Source organism: Gavia stellata, chromosome 10 (genome assembly GCF_030936135.1).
Source record: "Gavia stellata isolate bGavSte3 chromosome 10, bGavSte3.hap2, whole genome shotgun sequence".
Classification (NCBI taxonomy): Eukaryota; Metazoa; Chordata; class Aves; order Gaviiformes; family Gaviidae; genus Gavia; species Gavia stellata.
Window position 1 is genome coordinate 5153267 of NC_082603.1, and position 20627 is coordinate 5173893.

Here is a 20627-nt window from a genome sequence, read left to right on the forward strand (position 1 = left end):
CTGCACCCAGCCCTGCCACCTCGCCACCGTCCCCAAGGTCACCCTCCTGCAGAGGCATTGTCACTGTACACAGATAGAGGCGGCGAGATGAAAGCCCAAACCTGCCAAGAATAATAAAAATAAAGAGCGCACGGAGCCAGCTAAGAGCTCCGTGTCCATCCGCGGCTCCAGTCCCCCTCCTCTTTTCTATGCGATAGGTGATCTTGATAAAATAAAATAATAGTAATAATCTGCTCCATTAGGACAAAACATTACGGGAATTATTGAATGAGAAGCAGGACAGGCAGCTGGAAAAGGGGCTTTAATGGCCATTACGGTTTAACCCTCTTTCATTCCCAGGGTAATGGAGCTGCGATGCACTCTTCCAGCCCTCCTTCCAAACTTTCTTTAAAAAAGAAGAAAGAAAAAACAAAGAAACTCCAGTGATTAAGGAGACAAGCAGTCCAGTGGAGGTGGGGGGGGCTGGCTGGTACGCGGCGTCTCTCCGGCCAGGAGCCTGCAGCTGGGAGAATGGGAAATATCCTGCCGGAGTTGAGAACTGGCGCTGGATTCCTGCCTGGCCGTGTTCATCCTGAGTTTTTTAGTGGTATAGTCAGCGCCCAATTCTCTACCACGTTCAAATCCCTTCAAGTTCCTCTGATCCATAAGTAAGGGGGGCTAACCCCAACCCCACTGGAGATGGCCTTCCACATCACAGCTCTCCGTCACCCCGGGGAAGGGTCCACCTGCAGATGGGGTGACAAGCAGATGGGAGTAATACCAGGGCATTCCTGGTTTTCCTTTGCTGCCCTCCCTACGCACATTACACCCCCCAAACACCAGAGAGCTCTGCCATACACCTGTACCGGTAAACGAGGGAGACCAAGCTGGAGCTCGAGTCAGGTGGATGCCTGTTTGTTTAGGACTGCGGCTGTGAGTTCTCCAAAAAGACCTGTTATTTAATTGAAACTGAATTTCTTCTGCCCTGATAGTCTGACAGCTCAAACTGTCCCCGAGGAAAAGCAGCCAGTGGCCACTTGAGATTTCAAGAGGCTCCAAAGGCAGGAAGAAAACCAGAACTAAGTCTCCTCCACCCTGTGCTAGCTGGAGGGGGTCAGGGCACCACCTCAGGCCCCCAGTTCCTCTCCACTGGAGCATGGAAATCCCGTTCTGCCTTCATCCCCCCACACCCGGCACTCGTACGACGGCTGCGAGAGGAGCCCTGTGCTGGGCAGGCGCGGGAGCGCTTCTCACACGGTCCACGTGTGGACTGCTGTCACAACAGATACAGCCCCTTGCTCATTCTTCTCTTGGCAACCGCGCAGGAAAGAAAGAAAATCAGCCTTGAAAACTCCACGTGATCCTGACTCCTGGCACAAAACCCAACCTCTATTTGTCAGGGCGTAAGGATGCCGCCGGAGCAGAGCTCCGAGTGATGGGGAAAAAGGGGGAGAGGGAGGATTCAATCTGTATTTACACATTTCGGTACGAGACCGATGAGTTGCAGACATTCGTTTTCATCAGCTCGATAATAAGCCTTGTTTCAGGCACTCCAGTCTCCACCTTGGTACTCAGTGGTGCCCGTGAAAACCAAGACCACAGTGGCAGAGCGGGGCCAGCCTCTCCCGAGGTGATGCACCTTCTCGGGAGCAGCTGGGAACGGACAATAAAAAAAAAAGGAAACGGTCTGAAATGTTTTTTAGGGGTGGCTTTGCCAGTGATTATTTTTTTTCCTCGAGACTAATCAAGCACAAATGATGGAGGAGAAACCTGGCCTGGGGCTGCAATCTGGAAGAGCTATTGACGCTCTCATTAGGGTAGGCACCATTAAACAGCCTGTTTGCAGCCTCGGCAACACATTGTCTCCGGCTAATTATCTTCCAGAGGCACAAAAATTGTCAGATTCTTCAGATTTTTCCCAACGTAAGAAAAAAAAAAACCCCAACAAACCACAGATCCACCTCCAACACACGGACCGCTGTCTCGCCCTCCTTTCTGCGCCATCAAAACCTTGTCCCCATGTTTCTGCAGGGAGGAGAGCTGTGCAGCCTCCGCGGATGGGATGCTCTTGCTTACTGCACGAAACCACGGCCATGGGGCTGCCGTGCTGATAAAAGCAGCAGTGACAGTGCCCGGTGGCACCGTGACACCCGTCGCATGCCGGAGCAGCATGCACCAGGCAAAGGGCTCCTGACAAAGTCAAAGTGAATTAACCCCGGGTTAAGGTGGTTGAGACCTTCAAAGGCCAGCACTCCCCGGGGATAAAGGCACCCCTGCAAACATATTTGCAAAGCGATGCAAACTAAGGGAGAGGTTTAAAGCAGCCCAATGTTAAAGCACCCTGCATGCAACGTCATCCGGAGCAGTGCCCAAGGCATCTTAACCAGCCCCCGAAGGTGGGCTCAGCTCCCCACCTAGGATAGCTGGAGCCAGATGGGGAAATATATGGCTTTTCAAAAGCCCCTATATTTTCTACAGATTGCTGAACACCTAAACTGCGTCTGCCTTCCCATCACGTACCATGACGGAGATGTGGAGGATCCTCAGCTCTTCCTCCGCTGACTCGGTCTGGGGCTCATCCGTGGGGTCGAAGCCGGGCAGGTTGGGGGCCCCATCTTGGTGGTGGATGTGGAAGAGCAACGTGCCGTTCTCCAGCCACTGCTGCCGCCAGCGCACCAGCGGGATGTCGTCCGTGTTGCCTGAGATCTCTGCAAAAGCAAAGCTGGTCAGGTGGGAAAGGCAGAGGAGGAGAGGGGTGACATTCACCTCTTCCAAAAAAATGGGTGGAGGGACCAAGGGACACACATAGCAGGCTGCCTCTGGTCACCTCCTGCCAGCACCATTGCTGCCCCTACACGACCCACAACCTGAAGGGTTAAAGGGGAGTAAAATCATATTTCTGGGTAAAATCCAGATGTGGGTCCCTCCAAAAATCCAGATGTGGTGCAGGGACAGACCACTTACTGATAGCATCTCGGGGCCAGAGCTGGGGAGCCCGGCACCATCCTTTCAGCCCTAATTCAGCCAGGTTTCACCCATGAGCTTCTTGTTAATCGTGGCTCCAGCCATGGGGAGCAGAGGATATAGGACATCTTCTCAGCAGCACTAATGGGATCACTGGGATCATGGCACTAAATTATTGCAAACAGAAAGTATTTCCCCATCCTTCGCGAACGGAGAAACGTGCACGTAGCTGCCATCGCACCTGCAGTCTGGATCTGACAGAGGTGCATTCAGAGGTTTTCAGTCTTCAACCACTTTTTGCAGCTTCCCACACAGGACACAGCCCTGAGATCTGCAGACACACCTTCTGCCCAAACACCCCGACTTTCCTCAAGTACCTTTAGGGTTTTGGGGGCAATGGGACAGATGGACAGAGCTGGGCTGAGGAGCGGCAGCAGCAGAGGACATCCAAGCAGGAGGAGCAGCTGAGGAGGGGGACACATGTGCTGCAGGACGCTAAATGCCGACTCAAACCAAATTCACCTGGCTGAATCCAAAATTTCAGGGACATCCCGTGGCTGGGTCTTAGCAAAAGGGGGGATGACACCAGCACATCCCTAGGAGAGATGGTCACTGTTTTAACCACCACCTCCATCTCAGACCAGATCACCTTGATCTCCATCTGAGATCACCTTGATCTCAGCCATCAGCTCCAGCCTGCCATTTGCGCTGTACTTATTTTTCCTGAAAATACAAGCTTCGATTGCATTTGTTGGAATGACCATTAAAAACGTGATGAGCTTCCCAGCAAGACGCAGCCTTTCCTCCTGTCTCTGCCCGGTGGGAACGGTCCAGCCAGACCCATCCGCTCCATCCCATTCGTAGCTGCGCCTTTCGATGGCAATGGGAAAGAGCCCGGCTCGCTTTGCAAATTGTCATCTTTATTTTGCTTGTTTCACGCTGCCTTCAAATGAAAACTGGAATTCAATTACAGTGCCGAAAAACAACATTTTAAATTTACTGTTAATTAATTTCATTAGGCTGCCTTAGGTGAGCTAGCTACCGGCGGGGGGGGGGGGGGGGGGGGGCAGGGAAGGACTGCATCAGGAACCAGGTTCATCCTCCCAAACGGATTTGATTAATCAAAAGAAACATTAGCTGCAGCGAGCGAATTGGCGGATTGTTTCTGCTCAGCACGGGCCATATTTCTGGTGGTAATCAGTGCGTTTCAAGTGTCCCAAGCAGAGAGATGCTGAGCTCTCCTCGATGCCACCGGGAAGCAAAACCGGGGGGAGTTAAAGCATCTAGGAAGCCAGAAGCACTTTTGAAATTCCCTCTAACCACTGAGCTACGTGTTTAGGCACACAGATCCCCTTTGAAAAGCGGGTCCCGGCAGCCAGGAGGGTTTGAAAAAGCAGATCTCCTCCTCTCCCACCTGGTCTTTATTCATGGGCTGAAAGGGGAAAACAAGCTTTCCTGCTCCCCCAGCTCCCCACGGCTTCTCAACTTCCAATGAACTAGCTCAAATGGAAGAAAATATTCTCCCCGCACCTGCCTGCTAACGTGAAATTAGGAGTAATTAAGGCAAGAGCTTTTATGCACAACAGGAACTCACCGTACTGACATTTGGAAAAATGTAAATACCAGCATTTGCTCCATTGTAAAGAGTGAAAATAATAGATACTAAGTATATGACATTGTGACATTTAGAAAGCTAGAGTTAAAGATGTTTTCCCCCTGATCTGACATATCATTGAAAAAGCAGCACCCTTCAGCTCATTAATATTTGAGGAGGACTCCTTGATGGAAGTTATTTAAATGATTAATAGATTATAGTAAATTTAAACCTTAAAATAGGTTGTCATAATTTCAAATTTATTTAAACAGGCTTATTTTTAAAAAGAAAAATGTATTTCAATAAAAAATGGATTCTTGTTTTAAAAGAGCAGAATCCAGCCACAGAGCCTAAGCGCGTTACCCTCTCTCCCCAGAAATCATGACACAAACCTGCGGCTGCATTGCACACAAGTCAGAAGTGCTAGAAACAGAGCAAAACACCCCAGAAATCAACCGCCATCACCCCATACCAACAGGCTATGACCCCTCCATCACTTCGCAGGACAAGGCTGCTCCACCATCTCTGCTCCTGCCCTGGGCAAAGGCTCTTGAGGCAGCGCCTGGATGAGTGAGCTTCATCCTTGGACCTCCTCCTCCTCCTCTTCTCGAGGGTCTTAGCAACATGCCAGCTGCCCCTGTCCCACTCCCTTTCTACTTGAAAAAATTATACATATAAATGCTTTCCTGCACCCATGAAGTTCTTCTGGAGTTTGGTTCAAGCAAGACCAAGACCAAGACCAAGACCAAGACCAAGACCAAGACCAAGACCAAGACCAAGACCAAGCTTGCTCCCTAACACAGCATCTCTTTGCTCTCTCTTCTCCCTGTCCAACACATTCCACACTTATCTATGTCTTGCTCTCCAAGCAGACATCTCATCACCTGGCAGGACATGCCACAGTGACCCATGTAGCCAGCTGGGGCCATTTATCTGGATGCCGTAGGGGCTCAGCTCTGCCATGGGGCTGGCAGGTGCCAACCCTGCCGGCCAGCTCATACCGCAGTGCCAGGAGACCCCAGAGGAGGTGGGAAAGTGGGCAGAAAGAAAGAAGAAAAAAAAAAAGGCAGGGGGGAGAGGATGATTTCAAGTTCAAAGTTTGAAAGATATTGATGATAGGCCTGGTCCCCACATGGCTTTCATTAAGGTCTTAGCTGTGAAGCCATTAGCACTAGTATTAACTTCTTGCACCTCTGTTAAAAAATAGCCTGCCTGAGTCAGGGGTTAATAACAGTAGGAGACCACTAATTAGGCTGTACCACGTTCACCTGGTATCAAACGTGGCCCAGGTCCTTCATATCTACAGGAGCAGCAGCTTCCAAAGACCCCGGCTGATGCTTTCAACATAACGGCCGCGGCTGTTCCCCTCCCAGACCATCTGCAAGGGGAGGGAGGGGGGAAGAAAAGGTTGTAGAGGAGCAAACCGAGGAGAGGATGAAAGTCCTGATGAAATTGCTGGAGGTGGGTGGATTTATATCTCCTTCATTACTGACTATCCCAAATAACCTCATTTCCCTAGGGAGAGCTGTCCCACTCAAAGCAAACCCAGTCCTTCTGGAGGCAACACCTTTGCATCACCCAATTTTGGGAGGCAACATCTCCATCACAGCCCAATTCTGCACCCGAGCTGGTGCAATGTCAAAACTGCGGTCCCCGAGCCCAACGCTAACGTGGACCCATTCCTGCGTCCTCACTCCCCCCTGCCACCGAGACCCGGCATTATGGCACACAAAGAGAGCAACTCTCCTTAAAAACACACACCAGCATTTTGATGGGAGAAAAAAAACAAAAAAGGCAAACCAATTTTCCTTTCCATTTGGAAGCGTTTTGCACTAATAGACACCTCCGATTAGTCAAATGAACTCTGCCATAATGCCAGTCTCTGCAGACTCATTTCATACAGCAGAGTGCAGATTTTCACTTGGACTTATATTTCCTTGTTAACATTTAAACCTGGCTTATTTTCCATCCAGAACCTGACTGTGTTTTTATTTAAGTTCCCCATTAGCTAAGGCTTTTGCTCTCTGTCTAAACCTCGCACATCCTTTAAAGGACTCTAACTCAGCTAAAGCAAGCCCTGGCCTTGCGCTCCTCCAAGGGTCTCCAATGTCTGAAGTAACTCAGGAGACCTTCCCACCATAGAATCACAGAATCACAAAATCATTAAGGTTGGAAAAGACCTGTAAGATCATCAAGTCCAACCATCCACCCAACACCACCATGCCCGCTAAACCATGTCCCGCAAGATGATCAAGTCCAACCATTAACTAACACCACCATGCCCACTAAACCATGGCCCGCAGTGCCACGACCACATGTTCCTTGAACACCTCCAGTGATGGTGACTCCACCACCTCCCTGGGCAGCCTGTCCCAATGCTTCACCACTCTCTCAGGAAAGAAATTTTTCCTAATATCCAGCCTAAACCTCCCCTGGTCAACTTGAGGCCATTTCCTCTTGTCCTATCATTAGTTACATGGAACAAGAGACCATGAGCCACTGGTGCTCTCTGTTGGGACCTCTGGCCTTGATTCCTGTCAATTCAGATGTCAAAGTGCATATCCTGATATTTAACTCGTTTTTACTTCCAAGGTTTTAGTGACACATCTTTCATGGGATAATATTCATGTTTTTATGGGCCTCTTTAAAAAGATCACATTCATCACTGACTATCCATATTTTATTTGGATTTTTTTCCTGTCTCCAATCTCAGGTAGGAAAACCAGCTCATTTTGTAGGTCATTCTGCCTTTTCAAGACAAACCAGCTTTTCCATACCAGCAAACACAAACCTCACTTTATGTATTAAGAACCTGCTTCATGGGAGAGGGCACCTCGGGCAAAATTTCCAAAAGACCCATAGACTTGGGAGAAACTAAAGGCTCAAGGAAAAGGCTGTATCTGGAGCCACTCTCTGGCTAGGTCAGAGAGATCACCCCACCATGACATCTGCACGTGGGGCTGGTCCACGTGAAGCCATTAGCTGTCACAGCAAGGCTGACAGCTAACCAGGTTTCTCCTTGAAACGTAGGGTGCCTTTGCTTTTAGGAAGGTCATCAAGGACTTACATTTCAAAGCTGTAGCCATGCTTTAGCCTTGAACTGGGATTTTTGTCCCGAATATGCCACGGCCCTAATTCATCCCTTTCTTTAACAACAAAACCCTCCATCACTCTGGGAGTGACATTGTGCCACGCAGCCGTTTCCAGAGCGAAGGACACTGATTCATCATTAATGGGTCTGAGTCGACCAGGTTTGCTCTGCAGCTGCTGACCTTACAATGTGATGTGCCCCATCGCCCCGCTCTTCCCTGCGGACCCAGGGACGTGCCCAACCGCACCTGTGCAACATCCCCTCCGAGGTTATTTTTCCCCTGCATTTGTCAATTTTGACCAAAAGCTGGGAAAAACAATGAGCAGACTGGGACATTCGCTGGTGTTTGATTTTTCACTCCTGTTTTGTTAGTTTGGTCCCACCTGCCGTAACTGTGAACTACAGAGGAGATGTGGGAAGAGAGACAAATCCACCTCCTGGACCAACACTCTAGAGACACAGTCATGTTAAAAAAATCCCAAAGCCCCACACCATGACATTGAGCAAAAACAAAATAAAGAGGAAGTGTGACAACAACTTCTGAGATGCAAGGTTGATATTTAAATCCCAGAAAGGACCACATTTCTAGTTGATATCCCACCCTGCAATGCCATCACATCACCTCTTCCAGAAGGAAGCCCAGGTCTCCACAGAAAGAGCCCAAATGATGGAGAAGCTTCCAATCAGCCATGGAAAATTACTGCCCTGGCTAAATCGCCTCCCAGCAAATTGGTGAAATGGAGAGCACGAACCCCTCAGCCCAGATGGTGCTCACCTACGAGCAGCGGAGGAGGACAGCTGCTGAACTCCGCCAACACACCAGCTATCAGTCAGAAAGTGTGAGCAACTGGAGGAGCAAAACTTAGCAGAGGAGACCCCCATCTCTTAAAAAAGCTCTTGAGCATCATGGAAATTATAGGCCAGTAAATCCTATTTCTGCCCTGGACACTTTGTTAGAGGAACAGGTAGGTGCGTGGGTAAATATGGGTGGCTCAACACTGTAAGCCAGTAGATAAGGGTGATCCAGTTTGATGGACTTGTTTCAAAGAGTCCTTGTCAAAATCCACCCTCAAAGTTTCCCAAAGCACTGAAGTGGGGTTGGGATAAGAGGGGAAGTCCTCTTGAAGCCCACCAGCTGGGGGAGGAATGAGCGTTTAGTTTTCACAATGAAAGGAGGTTACCAAGAAGCCCCACAGAGATCTTTGTCAGGACCTCGGCTGTTCAGAAACAGCTCTGGAAGAGGAGGCGAATGACAAAGTTGGTCACCAACGCTAAATTTAGTCTCCACAAAGCTAAAGCTGCGAAGTGCTGGAGGAAAGTGGGCAAGGAAGTGGGCAGGTGAAATTCAACTTTGGTGAAAGCAAGCTGATCTCAAATCCTACAAGCAGTATTCAGGTCAGCCATCTCGTAACAGAGGAGGCAGAGCTAGGAGGGTTCGGAGGACGGGTACAAGGAAAAGGAGATGTCACAAACAGCTTTGTGGAGAGGAGAAACCAACTGTGTTAGGACCCCTCAGCAAGGAAAACAAATAACTGAGCAGGGACATGATAAAAGCCTATAAAATCATGAAGGCAGCGGAGCAGTGGGAAAGGCAATGATCATTCACTATTTCTCACTTTGCAAGAATTAGGAGTGTAAAATCTAACAAAAGGCTCTGCTTCATCCACCATAAAGTACGAAAGCACTGAGAAAGGAACTGAATTCAGGGAAGACCAGCAGCTATCGAGCCAGACAGCCCAGAAGCAAATCCCAACTCGAGAAATCCCTGCGGCACAGACCTCGGCAGTAGGGAAAGGGCTGTGCAATATATGCTGTGTTTTCTACATTTTTTTCCCCCAAGCATCAGCTACTTGCCATGGCCGGAGATGCTGAGGGACCGCAAACCTGCTGTCCCCCACGCTGCCCGGTCTCTTGGGGATGGAGGGTGGCTGCAAAGCCAGCTGGGTGCTGCCCAGGCCACCCTTTGAGGATGCATCCTGCATCAACAAGTCCCTTCAGGAGCGGCTGAGACCTGCTGCTCCTCCAGACACTGCCTCGCTGGGGGAAGGAGACCCCAAGGCAGCTCCCTCCCATTGAGACAGCCTCTCACCACCCTGCCAGCAACTTCCCCCCTCCAAACCCCAGCACTCCATGCCATCAGATCCTACTGACCCAAGACACCTGCCAAGATTACCTTCAGCTTTCCAAGCAAGCCAGCGATTTTCACGGGGAGGCAAAGGGCTATTTATATCCATCGCGGGCTGGCAGGGAAGGTAATGGCCAGCCACTCCAGCCCATCTGCCAGGCACTTAGCAAGACATCAGAGCATATCGTACAGGCGAGGTCAGGCAGCGGCGGTGGTGGGACAGGCGGGGGAGGCGAGGGGATGCATTACAGCGATGACATGGACTTCGCTTCAAGGGTAAACTTCAGCCTGCTCCTGCAGACTAATTTGTTTAAGTGCTCGTTGCACCGAGGCCAAGAGGTCAGGCAACTTAGAAGTTATTTTGGCGTTCTTGTGCTCAGCCGCTCGTTCCTCATCTCCTGGGGGGGAGCGCCAGGACCTGCGTGTCCTCTGGGGCATAGGAGAGACGAGGTGGCCCTCCCAGGGGGTGAAACAGGACTGAAATAACCCTGTCCGCTCTCCTGCTAACAGCAGGGCCAAGAGGTTTTCCAAGAGGTGGTCCTCCTCTACCTCCCACCTCCCCTGGAGGGACCGATGCTGGTCTTGGGGGCAGGACAAATGCTCACCCAAGGTCCCATACCAGGATGGAGAAGGCAGGCATGGGCTACTGCTGACTGCAGCCTAATGTCATAAGCTCTTCAGTGCATGGGAGCTCTTACCTGATTTCAAGCTTCATTTTCAAGTTTGTGGAGAGGCTTTGAAAGATAATGAGAAGAGAAAAAAAAAAAAAAGAAGGAAGAAAGATGTAGAAGGGGAAAAAGTTGACTGTGCATCTTGAATTTATCACTCTTGAAAGAAGAGCTTGTCAAGAGGGCCAGAGACCAGCCAGTGCGTGGTGATCAATGGGAGGACTTTTGGGTCTAGTCAAGCTTGTTTCAGATTTACAGGAACTGAATAGAGGCATAAATCTGTCGCCGCCTGACGAAAATGGAGGTAATTAAATCTGCAGGTGTATATAATTGTCATATTGATGATCTATATAAATCAGCAGAGCCAGTAGAGGCACAAAGCACCACGTTGAGCATGGAGCCTCCCCGCGAGGAGCTTTTTGCCCACCTGCCTGTCCAGGGGACAGGATTGGCAGGTGCAGGACACAGCCCCAGGGACACCCATCTCACCCGCACGGACCTGCCCATCGCCGCAGCCACCACGACCCTCTCCTCCACAAAAGACCTTCTCCAGGTTGCCTCCGTGGGCAGCAAAAGCAGCAGGACCCCACCGCCGCTTTCAATGGATGCAATTAGCCGCAGTCTCATCCTGGCTACTGCCAAATATCCCGTGACTTCAGGAGGATGAAGACGGGACCCCGAGGGTTGAGACACCCAACCGCAGACACCACGGGGGGGTCTTTGCAGTCACTTTGAAGCTCCAAGCCCGGGTGCAAGTGGGGCACTGACTTGATCTTGCAGCGACTTTTTTTTTTTAATTTATTTTAACCTTTGTGATTTTCAGAACTTTGAAGCCTAAGCTGCTCCGAGGTGGCTGCCTTTGTAGGAAGGACAGAAAGCGCAGAGCAGGGATTTGAAAGAGGGGGAGAAAAGGGAGGGGAAGAAACAGTGCTTCACAGCTGAGGTCTACCGCAGCTCCTTCACCGTTTCTCCCACATCCCGACAAACACTCCCTGGGAGGCACTCGGGGCTCTTTTACCAGCAGCTACAGGAAATCTGGATGCAAAGCAATGACAGTGTCTTCCATTTGTCTAACGCTGTGACTCAGAGAAACTTCAAAGACCTTTGCAGACCTGCATCCCTTCTCCCACTGCTCAGCGGACACCCCTCGGTCCCTGGGATGGCTGCAGAGCATCCTTCCCAGCCGCCACGGCTCAGCTCTGCTCCTGCTCTGTGTGCCGGTACCACGGGGACACACTTCTTGCCACCGTGCCGGGAGGGACGGGAACACGAGGGAAGGCTTTCCCATCGTCTTTGCCAGCCAGGCCCGCTCGCACGTGCCCATGGGCCAACCCCTCTTCCCAGGTCGAGCGCTACGTACGTGCAGCAATTGGATAATTAAAAATTAAGCAAGCGCTTCTGCATTGCAGTCCAAATTATATAACGCCGCTCTTCAGTTTCAGTACCCATCAGCTTTAATGCAATCGCACGGCAGTATTGCCCTGCCTGTATTTACCTGCCTGTCTTTGCAGGCAGGGCTCGTGCTCTTGGCAAGGAAAAGGAAACCCCAATGTCATATCCACAGGCAGAAAGTTCCCTTGCGTTCACATGAAAAAAAAAAAAAAGGAGGAAAATCTACTTATTTTCTCAGTCTAGGGCTGAAATCTGGCATGGCCAGAAAAAAGGGGATGGAGCCAGGATGCTCCAGCCCAGCAAAGTGCCGTGGGTTACCCCGGCCAGGGCAGCACCCCTCTGACAGGGGTGTTTCTGAGCGAGGGGCTGCTGCCTCTTGCTCCTCCTGCGCCAAAGGGAAGCAGCATCCCATGTTAGCAAATAAGCAGCATTTCTGTAAGCAAACAAAATTAAATCAAGGTGAGGAGTGAGCCACATTTTTGGTATCTCAAGAGCAAAGAGAGCCAGACTCTGAGCACTGGGTAACTGCAAACTCCTGCATTTATGGCCACATCTTCGCTTTATCCCCGCGGGCTCTGGCTGTTGCCAAGACTGGGGTTCAGTGGGCCAGCCTGCCACCTCCACCCTTCCTCGGCCAGAAACCCGCCGAATACACGGCCATGGCCTCTGCGGTGCTATTCCCAGGACACGGACACTGCCACCCGGTGAGAAACCAGCCGTTAATTCCTGCGGTGATTAGCTCCAAAGGGTGCTTTACTGGGCTCCGTGCACGGTGGTGTCAGGAAGGCAGCAGGGATGCCGCGGCTCACACCCGCAGCGAGCGGCTCTGCCAGTACCCTCCATCAACGCTCCTAAAGCCCCTCAGCTTTCGCATGGTCCCTCCAGCGTTCTACCTCCTGCCATGGCGCCTCTCCTCCCACCTCGTGGCCCTTCCTTTCCCACCCTCCCTCCATCACCCCGATGCTTTCCCGCTGCCGGCACAGCTGCATTTCACACGCGTGCTGCCTTTCATCCCGCGGCACGTGAAAAGCCTTTCTCCCCTGGCGCTGAGCTTTAATTACGAGGAGGCGGCTGGATCCAGCCCGGACTGACCACACCACCACCATCCCGTGGGGAGACGCGCACCACGTCCATCCCAGGCACCTCCGCATCCCTCGTTCGGCCCCCAGCCCCAGCACCCACGGGACACCCCTTCACCCCAGTCTGTGCCGGCAGCTGTGGGGGGACTGCGGGGGGATGCTCCGGGCTGTCGACTTGAGGCCGAGTCCTCTGGCTGTTAACCAGCGATGTGCCTTACTCAACAAGAAAGAAAAGGAGGAAACGTGGTAATAAAAAGCTGCGGAAGCCAGCCCCAGCCCAGGTCCAAGGTTGACTAAGCGGACTCGATGCATGCAATGCACTCCCCTCCCTGGCATTTCCACCATCCACCGAGGGGGCTGCGCTATTTCTCCTGCCCGCCAGGTCTGAGCGCGCCAGGAGCACGCCACACCCGGGAAGAGAGCAGCTCCTGCGGAAAAGCTAATAAAATTGGTTTGATTTTTCCCTGGAAGGATGTTTCAGGCATTGTCTTGCTTGCGGATGCTTGCACACACATCCCAGCCTGGCTAAAGCAGTGTCTTGGCGTGAGCTGGAACAAGACCCTTGCAGCTCCCCGCTCGTGGGCTGGCAGAGACATTTCTAATGCCCCCCCAAAATTCCCGGGCCACACGTGTCATGTCAGCAAAGACAAACTCCCCGGCTTGTCCCTTTTGCCAGCAAGAAAGCCAGCAGCTCCACAGCAGCACAACGGCTGTCGATTCCCACCGCTGCTCCTCTCCGGAGCTCTCCCGAAGCGGTGAAAGCCAGACCCCAGCTATTTCTGGCTGAGCAATAGAGGAAAAGTTGGGGAGATGCAGCTCTGGGATGGGAAAACACAACCGCCACTGGGAAAGCAGTGCCCAGAGGAGCTCGGGGCCGGCCCAGGGCAGTGGGAGGCACGGCAGGCTCTCCGGTCCAAACCTGACATTTCCAGGAGATTTTCCAGCGTCTGCGGACACTTGGGACATCATTAAGGGAGCAGACAGGCTGAGAGCATCGCAGCAATTTAAAGTCCACGCTGAGCTGGAATTAGCCCCCCTGGGACCCTGCGGCCACAGCTGCAAGGTCGACCCTGGCAAGAAAATTTGGGAGCACGATGTCTCCTCTCCCAGGCATCTCCCCTTCCCCGCTGAAGCTGGCCAGCTCGACCAATCTCCCCTAAAGCCCCCCCTCCCACGACGCTAACCTTCTCGGCAGGAGAAAGGGGGCTACGGCGCAATGCCACACACGTAAAGACAAATCACCCCGATCTGCGCTGAGCCGCCCGCCCCTGGGCTGGAACTGTGCCCTGTAGTCGTTTCCCATATCCTCACTCCTCCCGCAGCGCCCCGAACCCTTCGCTCGCACCAACCCTCCCCCCAGCCCCTCCACCTACAGCGCTAGGAAGGGGGGTTTTAAGCCTTGAGCCACCTCTTCTAAAAAACCACCCTGCTTCTTCATCTGTGGTGGAGAAACCCCATTATGGGAGGGCATTTGCTGGCTGCGGGGCAGTGGCACCAGAGAGGACCGGGAGCCCACCGGCCCAGGCAGCGGGTTCCCAGCACCGTGCCCTTCCTCTTTCGCTCCCCTTGGGATGCTCAAATTAATTGCCTTGTCTCCTGAAGCTTTTAGCTGGAACAAATAAAAGAAAAAGGGGGGGTTGCCAAAACCCATAATAAGGTCTACAGTTCCTCTGAGCTACAAAAGCTGCTTTAAATTTTGGGGTTTTTTCTTTTTTTTTTTTTTATTTGAAGGAGGTTTCCATGGTAACTGTCTCCCATCACACAAGAGCCTGTCCCCAGGATATTTCGGGGTTGCTGGTATCTGCTTTCCCAGGCAGCCACCGTGTTGTGACAGTGACATCGTGGCCAGGTTTTTTGGCAGGGGAGGGTAGGGGTGCAGGAGAGCGGAACAGGAGGTGTCGCCCCCAAAAACCAAGGTCAAGGTCCTGCCTGAACCCGGTTTCCCCTGCCCACGAGGCAGACCTCCATCCCAAAGGGCTCCAGCAGCCAGGCGATGGTTTCGCTTGGACCGCGGACCCGATTCAGGGAGTGCTCCCAAGGCAACACAGCCCTCACCGGGCCAAGCAGAAGCGATGTGTCCATGCAAGGGCACGGGCAGGGTCTCCTTAACATCACCTGCTGCCTCTTCCAACCCTTCTCCAACTTCTTTCCTCCTCCAGGTTAGTTTTCAGCTGGATCAGCTCCCTGCAGGAGCAAAGCCAGCTCTCTGCATCCCCCATAGCTGCTTGCTCTGCTACGCTCGTTAGTCATCCTAATTACTGAAACACCTCAGAGCCTGCCAGGAAAGGGGCCGTGTCCCCTCTTGCATCGGGGCTGTGGACCCCAAACTTCCGTGACCTATGTATCACCACCAGATAGAGGGTGTCCCAAGGACCCTTTACCCCCCCTTCAATTATAAATGCTGAAAAAAAGCCCCTGCCCGTTCCCCAGCAGATCTCAGGCTCTGCAGACAGGACACGGCAGAGGGGAGAGGCTCAGACCCCTGCCCGTGCCCATCACCGGCAAACAAGGCCCCGCAGCAAAAGCAAAGTGTGGGGTCAGCTTAGACCATGTCCCAAAACAGATCCCAAAGAGCCCAGTGCCAGCGCCACGGGGTGAACATCCATCCCCAGCAAGCCCCGGCTGCAGGACAGCAGAACAGGGTCAGAAATACCAACGCGGCGCGCGGGAGCGGAGGATGCTCTTCTCCGGGTGCTTTCTCAGCGTTAAGCCGTAGTGGGGCGTCCGGATTCCGGCAAACAAAAATCTTCCCTTATCCAGACAAACCCCCCCCAGCCTCCAGAGCGCTGCTACTCGGGGTGAGCCACCGGCCACAGCCAGGCTGGCTGCAGAGAAGCCAGAAACCGGCAATTTGCAAAGAAAAGGACAACCAGTCTTAATGACAGAGCCATCACCATCCAGACGCTGCCTTAATCCCGCCAGGCAAAAATTCCTTCATTTGAAGGACCGCTCTGCAGCCGAGACTCCAAGAGAGATGATTTCAGAGCCTCCATTTAGCTAGCTAAGCAACCATTAAATAAAAAAATAAATTTAAAAATGGTAGGAAATGGGCTGTGGCCCAGGAGCAAATGCCGCCAGCGCGGGGAGAGCAGGGCAGAGGTGAGAGAGCGGCACCAGGGAGGCGTGCGGCTGCCCGAGGGTCCCCTCCACCCCATGGACCACAGCCAGTTCCTGGGGGTACATCATGCCTGCAAAGCTTTGGGGGCCTTCCAGGAGCGCCCGCACGGCCAGCCCGGCCCCTGAAACTGGGACAGGTCTCGGCACAGGAACAGGAGCGAGCCTGAGCATCCCTGCCAGGATGCGGTCTGAGAAATTAAGGCTGGGAGTGATTAAAGGGAGCCGGGAGCATCGCTCTGCACATCCAGCCGAAACAGGGGGCCAGGCCCCCACAGCCCCCTCGGCTGAGCGCCGGTCCCCTGCCCGCCCTGCCAGACCCTGATACCCACCACCGAAACGCCAAACAGCTCCTCTGCCCGCTCCCCCCTCTGCTTTCTGGGTCAGCGAGATCCCCTCCCAGCCCCGCTGCCGCTGGAGCCGGCTGGATGTGCAGTTGCTGTGGCAACGGGTTCCCAGAGACAAAATCCCTATTTCTTATTTTTTTTCCCCTTGGTTAAGAAAAAATATACAAGAGGCCCTCCGCATCCGCCGTGCCACCGAAACCTCCACTCCCAGTAAGAGAGCGGGTTGGTGATGGGCATGGCATGGGGACAAGGCACCCATAAGGATGGGGACACGTGCATGGCCACCCCCAGTTTGACCACGGGGGACCTCCAGCAGGAACAGCTGTGCTCCTCCCAGGAATGCTGCCCACTTTCCTGCAGCGTTTTCCACGCAGGCCACTGGGTTTTAAGTGCTGCCCCGGCTCATAGCTGAGGCTGGTGCTGGGCTCCATCGCCTGGAGGAGGGGGTGTGACCAGGCACGGAGGTGTGCTCGGTGCTTCGGTGGCTCTGAGCAGGTCACCTCACCCACTGTGGCCCCATCCTTCAGCTGGAAAAGGGATGCGGAGAGGTCAGGTCTACATTGCATGGCCAGGAGCAAGGGCAGAATGGAGTCCCACCAGCAATTTGCACCCAAACCCTATTAGATGAGCCTGTCCTCTCCCACCAGGAGCTCCAGGGCAGGTCCAGGGCAGGATGCATCCCCTCAGCAGGTCCCTCTCTGCTTTGCTGGCAGTTCCCTCTTTGCTTTGCCCCCCACGCCTTGATGGCAAGCATCTCACACGGCAGAGCGTGCAGATGGCAACACTCTGGATGCTACGGACAACATCCCACCACCAGCAGCAACCACTCCAGGAGGACATAGGAAGAAGGTGGCCCCCCTGGATTTGCAGGAGATGTAAATCCCAAAGCATCCATCTCAAATTCACCCCACGGCAATGGGAACTGGGGTTAGGACCCCGGCCAGTTGATCAGCTGCTGGCAGCAGAAGGGAATTAAGTGCATCCCACTGCCAGGGTGGGTTTTGACCCCAGGGTGTTTTGGGATCTCTTCCCCACTGCAGGTCCCTGGCACGGGTGGGTTGGGACCCCCCAGTGAACCCCCTGGCTGCCCTCCAAGCCGCCCGGCGGGGAGGTGCCAGCAGCCACCCCCTCGGCCAGGCACGCGGGAACATAGATCATACCACCAGGTTTCAGCGCATGCGACAGTGTCCAGGATCAAAGCCAAGTTCAATTAATGGCTCACAATCTTATTAGAGAAATTATTTCAGGATCTTGAGTAAAAGTCCGATATATCCACTCCATTCCATTAGTCAGGCTCATTTAGTAATTCAATCAATCTAAGCAAGGCAATTGAGCTCCTCTGGTATAATTTAACTCGGTTATTCTCTAGCTACTTAAGAATTTCTTAATATTTGCTCCATTATTTCACCATTACACCTATTTCCAGGTGCAAGGTTCGCACCGGAGCGATGCTGTGGGTCTCGCAGTGGGACCAGCCCCACTGCAGCCCTCTGCCGTGCCCTGGTCTCGCAGGAGGGGGACGCATGACGGGGAAGGGGGGGCTCCAGCGGTGATACTAGGATGCCCTCGCCTCCCTTGGAAATGAAGTTGAGCTGGGCACCAGCACCGCAACACCCCGAGACCCCCTTTCCCACCGCGGAGAGCTGGGACCAAAGAGCTGCCCTGCGTGCCACCAGCTTTGGGACCCACAACCGGTGCCCAGACCCAAACGAGAGGAGCGGGGCCAAGCAACCCCCAACCAGAATCCAGCGGGATGCTTTTCTCACTTGACGTGGAAGTGGGGAGAGAAAAAAAAAAGGGATAACGCAATCCTGCAGCCCCTTGGCTCCTGCTTCCCTCCTCCGGGGCCATTTAGGAGCCGGGGGTCAAGGGCAGATGGGGGGGACACCACCTCCCGCAGTCCGCAGCAGCGGGAAGACGCACGGGACGTGGATGAGAGCTGACGGGTGTCACATCTCGCCGCCTCCCCGCGCAGCCTGGAAGGAGAGCCGGGGCGGGCAGGCACACCAGCGACCCGTCACCCCGATTAGCAGCAGCCTGCATCCCCGCAGCGGTCCGTCTCGCATCCTCACAACCCCCCGTGCTATTCCCCCCGTTATTAACCCAGGGAAGCCATGGGCACAGCATCCACCAGCACAGTCAAGAGCTTAGCAGAGATTTAACAAAAAAAAAATTGATTAGATATTTTGGGGAGATATTCAAGAGCAGTTAAATATGCCCAACTCATCGGTGCCTTTGAAAAATCTCACCCCTCTAAAAAATTAGAATTGATTTTGTATTTAAAAAGGAATCTATTTAATTTAAAAGTAAGATAATTTGAAATCATGACAGCTTGTATTAAGGTCTGAGTTTATGATAATCTATTAAAGTCATTGAAGTTAAGAACCTTCTCCCATCCTCTTGCTGCCAAGGCTCCCATGAAGGTGATGGGGAGCGGGGGAAGTCGGGGGGCGAGGGGCTGCGCTGCCCCCATTTCAGGGCACGGCAGCTGGGCTGGAAACTGGGGAGGCAGGAAAAGCTTCTTCAGCTCCTCCACACTCAGGGAAAAAAAAAAAAAACAGGATACGAGAAACCATCCGGTATTTCAAGATCTTGAATTATCCAGCACCCAAAAAGCACGGGTTTGACCCATCAGCTCCGCTTTCTCATTCCTCAAGTCCAATTTATGCACAAAACTGCGCTTCAAGACTTCGCTATTCAAATATCTAGCGCATTACTTGGGCGAAGGAGTCAAAGACGCCGTCTTTCGTGCAGTTTTTAATTGCATTGCAAATCTCCGCCGAGCCCAAGGGGCCGCTGGAAGCTAGGATGCTAATAAATACCCCGCTCACCGGTTTGTAACCTGCGAAGGATAGGGCCCAAAAAAATTAGCAGCCCGCAGGAGTGTGAATCCAGTTAATGACATATCAAATGGGGCTGGATGCTGCCAAGCCAAGCAGCAAGGAAGAAGGGGGTGTGAAGGTTAGCGGACAGGGAATATTGAGCTGCTAATTAGCATTTCTTAATGGCCAGCGACCAGCGAGACTCGGCCTCCCTTTGGAAAAAAACAGAACTAATGCAACAAACACAACACGAGATGAAAGGCGATCATTTCAAATGGAGGTTTCCTTGATTTAAAGCAGGGTGAAACAGGGTGCTTTTAAAAGCAGGCAGCCCGGCACGCACCAGCGAGCAGCCCCATCCCTGCTCCCACGCCCTCGCAGCTTCCCAAAAATTCAGGAGGTGGGAAAAAACCTCGCAGGGAAACGAGGGGGATGGTGTTGGAGTCCCTTTGAGGACATGCATATAAAACCAGGTGGGTTTTTATGGGTACGAGCATGAAAGGTGATGCACGCTCCTGAGCAACAAGGCAGCATGTGCACAAGAAGGCAGCCAGCGCAATTAAAACACGCTCCGTTCGTTACCAAAGGGAGCTACGAAGCAGCTGAAAGCCCTGCCCAAGCACCTCCCCTCACCATAAATCAGGGGTAATAACCCCAAAAACTATCCCTCCGCTTTCAGAGGAATGTGGGAGCAGCCACAGGGTACCCACATTTGGGAGGGCTGAGCACCAACGCACTCGACACACCTGGCTCTGGCACTGGGACGGCCGCGAGGGGGGATGAGACCCAAAACCGGTGCGTGCAGAGCAGGCAACAAGCAATGCCTCACCCTCTTGGGTAAAGATAAACATAAAGCCGAAAGCCGCAGGGCAGTGGATCAAGGCAAGCCAAAGCAAGCGCGTCCCCCCAGGCCCCTGGCTGAGCCCCCCGCAGCTCACCGCCACCCGCAGCAGGGAGAAGCAAACGCGTGAAGGGGCTGGGTGCCAGTCCCCACGCATGTCTTTCCCACCGCCCCCCACAGACCCCGAGGTGAGGCAGACAGCCCCCCGGGTCCCCATCATCCCCGCCGGCACGGGCGAGCCCCGGCAGAGCTTGGCTCGGGGGGGCGTTCCATCAAAGTCCCTGCCACACCACCCACCAGCAGCGAGGGGATGCCCACAACCTCCGCGCTCATCATTAAGTTGACTATGTTACCGGAGCATCTCGTCAGGGGTGGGGAGTGACAGCCATTTTTGGGGTGCCCAGTTCAACACACACCTCCAGCACCCTGTTTTTAGCAAGCAACATAGATGGCTCTCCAAAGACCCCAGCACATCTCTAGCTGGGGGCAAAAACCTTGACCCATGTGCCCATCGGTGAGATGCCCGGCTTGGCCACCACAGCAGGGACGTGCCACCAAGGCAGGGGAAACCACGCACGCTGGTCTCCACGAACACCAGCCAAGCTTGAAAG

General features: G+C 53.2%; 1 protein-coding gene across 1 annotated transcript in view; it reads right to left on the reverse strand.

Annotated features, from left to right (window-relative positions):
- Positions 1-20627, reverse strand: part of ASTN1 (astrotactin 1) — a 48063-nt gene that overhangs the window by 24142 nt on the left and 3294 nt on the right. Inside the window, exon 2 of the mRNA XM_059821594.1 lies at positions 2500-2687. Coding sequence (XP_059677577.1) covers positions 2500-2687 — 188 coding nt within the window. The remainder of the gene's footprint in view (positions 1-2499; positions 2688-20627) is intronic.